The sequence below is a fragment of the Melopsittacus undulatus genome, chromosome 9 (genome assembly GCF_012275295.1).
Source record: "Melopsittacus undulatus isolate bMelUnd1 chromosome 9, bMelUnd1.mat.Z, whole genome shotgun sequence".
Lineage (NCBI taxonomy): Eukaryota > Metazoa > Chordata > Aves > Psittaciformes > Psittaculidae > Melopsittacus > Melopsittacus undulatus.
Genome location: NC_047535.1, coordinates 18,161,669 through 18,165,496, shown reverse-complemented (window position 1 = coordinate 18,165,496; position 3,828 = coordinate 18,161,669). Strand labels below are relative to the sequence as shown.

The following is a 3,828-nucleotide window of genomic DNA, read 5'->3' as shown; positions in this document are numbered from 1 at the left end:
GTTGGCGGCGGGCGGGCTGGGCGGGGGGTGCCGGGCTGTGCTGCGGCCCGCGGAGCCCGCCCAGGAAGGACGGGCTGTGCACGCCTGGTGCCGCCAGGGGCTGGGCTCTTGGTTCTACAGGGAGCGGCGCCGAGAGCCATGAGGTGCCCCGGGGCGGTGCGGGATGCGCGGGGCTTGGCCTGGCGGGAGGCGTTGGGCTGTGGGCCTGCGCTAAGGTGGGGAGGTGCCGTCGGCTCCCTGGCTGGGACCGGCCCGTAGAAGCACTCTCTCACCGCGATTGTTTGGGCTTGTGGTTCTCTCGTTTCTCTTGAGAGCTTCTGGTTGAAGACTTCATGCAGCTGCTGAGTTGTTCAGTAAAAATTACCAGATAACCAGCGTGCGGTGATTGCATGTGCGTGTGAGTTTAAGTGCGAACACCGTGAGGCTGCTCTGTGGAGCTCGGGGTACCGGTGCGGAGGATCCTGCTGCCGGGTTCCTCTTTGCCATGGGATGTGGAAGGTTTGCAGGCTCTTATAGCGAGGCGTTCATTGAACTCGTGTCAGGTTAATTCTTTGATATAACCGCAAAATGTGTACAGGTGTTCCTGCGTTTCCATTAACAAGTTGGGTTGTACCTTCTTGCTTGCTCTGGCCACTGACTTCTCAGGGTTTAGTAAATATGCTTAAATAATGGATGCTGGGTTTCTCGCTTTTACTCAGGTGAAATAGTAGTTTCTTTAATCAGTAGCACTAGTGGTTTTTGAAGGTCAGAGGATGAACAACGTAGGGAGAAGTAGATCTACAAGCATAACAGTTTTTATTGGAAGTATTATAGAAGTACAATACTAATGTTTTGTTAACAAATAAAGTATTTTTTGTTATGATTTATTATGCTGCATTCGGAATAGGTAATGAAACTATTTCATTCACTTTCTGTAGGGAGCATTTGAAGTTATTTTATTGATATTAGATGTTAACAGCTGCTATTAAATCTGGAAATGAGACAAATCTGTGAACTTAAGTATGTCTAAATCAGTTTAAGTTGCAACAGTCCTTGCCTTGCCTGCTCATTCAGAAATTGCATATTGATAAAAATGGAAAAGTAAAGGTGTTTTTTTTTTTACTTAATGAAATTTGGTTAAATAATCTTTTGTGCAAATAAAGTCCTGAATCCTAAAAGATTTCAAACACTGCCTTCTTCTTTCTTTTCAAAATGCATTTGCAGTATTTAAATAATACTTTGCTTAGCTAGTTGTCAGTTAACGAAGACTAGTATTCATATACTTAAAAGTTAAGAACACACAAAAGTATAAAACACAGTTTGGACTAATAATTGCATCTATGTTGTAAGTATATAATGCTGCTGTTGCACTTGGTACCAAGGTTTTATGAAAAGAACAATTGTAAATAAATTCTATGCTATCTGCTGCAGTAACATTTGTATTAACATCATACACACTAGATTTGACTTTTGAGGTTAGTAAATCATCTCTGTAGCTTAAAATTAGACCATGGAAAAAAGGTTTTGTGATTGTATAACATTTGAACAATGCATGAAAAAGTCTTAAATGTGTTTCATTTACATATTATATTGAATTTATCAGTGCAACAAAGTCTCAATCAGGACAGTCACTGTTAATGTGGTAAACTGTTGGACAAATACACACAAAACCCATGCGTTAGGTTCTAGTATTGGTGAGGACAAGTTTAATGTGTCCACTTCCTGGAAAGAAGATGGCTAACAAACACAGTGCTTGCACTGTTTTATGGGGTTTGCTTGACTTACCTGAACCTTACTGTTTGCTGGTTGATGTAATTCAGATGTTACAGCTGTACACCTAACCCACCTCCCAAATAAGAAAACAGGCAACAGAGCCAAAAGTGACCTTAAAATGTGTTCTTGGTCATCCTCTTGCCTCAAGGCAGGATTATGAAAACAACCTTGACTAATACTTACCTAAAGTGGTCTTAAAGTCTTAAACACAGATTCCACTCATTTCTCAGGTTTGAATGTTTAGATTAAATCCCTTTTGTTTTAACCTACTTGTTCAAAGTGACTATGAAGGACCGGATGAGAAAATTGAGGCTGTTCAGCCTGGAGGAGCGAAGGCTGCATGGAGACCTCAGAGCAGCCTTCCAGTATCTGAAGGGAGGCTATAGGGTTGCAGGGAGGGACTCTTCATTAGGGACTGTAGTGATAGGACGAGGGATAACAGGTTAAAACTTAAACAGGGAAAGTTTAGATTAGATACGAGGAAGACGTTCTTTACTGTTAGGGTGGTGAGGCACTGGAATGGGTTGCCCAGGGAAGTTGTAAATGCTCCATCCCTGGCAGTGTTCAAGGCCAGGTTGGACCTTGGGATGGCATGGTTTAGTGTGAGGTGTTCCTGCCCATGGCAGGGGGGTTGGAACTAGATGATCTTATGGTCCTTTCCAACCCAAACTATTCTATGATTCTATTCTATGACAGTGTTCCCTTTATTTTTGCAGCGTCCTTTTGCACAAGCTAAGGTTATTACTATATTTTTGCTCAGGCTATTTTATTTTTATTCAAAGCATGGATTATTTCCTGTTTTATATCAGAGTTCTGAAACATGACCTTTTGTTCTTGCACCCCTCTAGCTCCTGTCCAGTCTTTCCATACCTTCTGAAAGTTAGCTTGGTGACCAAACTTCTGATTATGTATCTCAGTAGTACATATGCCTTTCTCAACTTTACAAACTCGTTGACATATTCTGCTTGTGATCTGCTCTACCAATTGTTTTCTTTCCAGCAAGTTTATTGCAGTATCTCTTTTCTGGGCAATTGGTTATTTCTTGCTAAGTGCAGAACTTTGAACTAGCATTTATAGAATTTTCTCCTCCCACCTCGCCCTCCGCAGTGATTTCAGACTCTTGTCTTGAGTTCTGCACATTGTAGTATCTCTCAGCCTGTTCAGATGTGGGTTTAAAAGCATATCCTCCTGAAGTGAAGATTTTCGGTTTATTCATACCTGTAGAACCATAAATGGGAATTAGGTTGTTCTGATAGATTGTCAGGAGCAAATGATGCTGGTTGTTGTTTGTCACTTTGTTATTTTCCACATATATACAAATGCTTTTAATTTGTTCAGGAATTTTACTCAAGTTTGCTGGTTTCTGTTTGATTGTATGGTTGCCTTTTTTTTTTAAGAAAAATACTGTCTTTGTCCTTTTGTAGTCTCTTGTTGAAAAAGTTGTAGTTGTTTTGAAAACCTTGTTTTATGCCATTAGTTTCTGGAATTTGTGGTAAAGTTTGATTAGGAAATCGTAATAGACTTCCAAGGAGGAAAAATGTTTGGCCCAGATATTTATATTTAAATGACAACAAAGACAGGAGTCCATAATTGTGCTCATGTAAATTCTTTTTTGTCCCTTATATGTGAGACTCTTACAAGTCATGAATGCCCTTAGATTTTGAATCTAATTTAAGGCTCTGTCATTCTGTTTTTCTCTGCACAGAAAATTATCCTGGTTTCAACAGTGCTGACCAGCCTATTGTCAGCCTCACAGTAAAATGTAATGAAGGACCAAACACTAGCTGTTTCATCTTCTTTTATGGCATAATACCGTTGGTATAATCTGTGCAGTTTTAACATGGTTGGGATCTGTAAAAATGCAGTGACAGTGAATGTTTTTAAAACATAGGGAAGTAGTTTTGTCCTTTTTTCTTGTGAGAAAGCCTCCTGGCTGAAGCCTTCAGCTAGCACTGAACAGCCTGTTCCAGTCTTCTCCTCTTTTGCACAGCCACGCATTTGTCCATATCCCTTATGAGATATGTTGGTTTAAGGAAAGGGGACGGCTTGAGGGTGCTGGGATATCATCTCCAAAGT

At 40.8% G+C, this 3,828-nt stretch overlaps 1 protein-coding gene across 3 annotated transcripts in view; it reads left to right on the top strand.

Annotated features, from left to right (window-relative positions):
- RNF111 (ring finger protein 111) overlaps positions 1 to 3,828 on the top strand; it is a 54,892-nt gene that overhangs the window by 325 nt on the left and 50,739 nt on the right. The window contains exon 1 of one of the 3 annotated variants that reach the window (XM_031046157.2): positions 57 to 143. The exons of the other annotated variants lie outside the window; for them this stretch is intronic. Coding sequence (XP_030902017.1) covers positions 139 to 143 — 5 coding nt within the window. The 5' untranslated portion in view covers positions 57 to 138. Of the gene's footprint in view, positions 1 to 56; positions 144 to 3,828 lie in introns of those variants that run through there. 3 annotated transcript variants of the gene reach the window in all.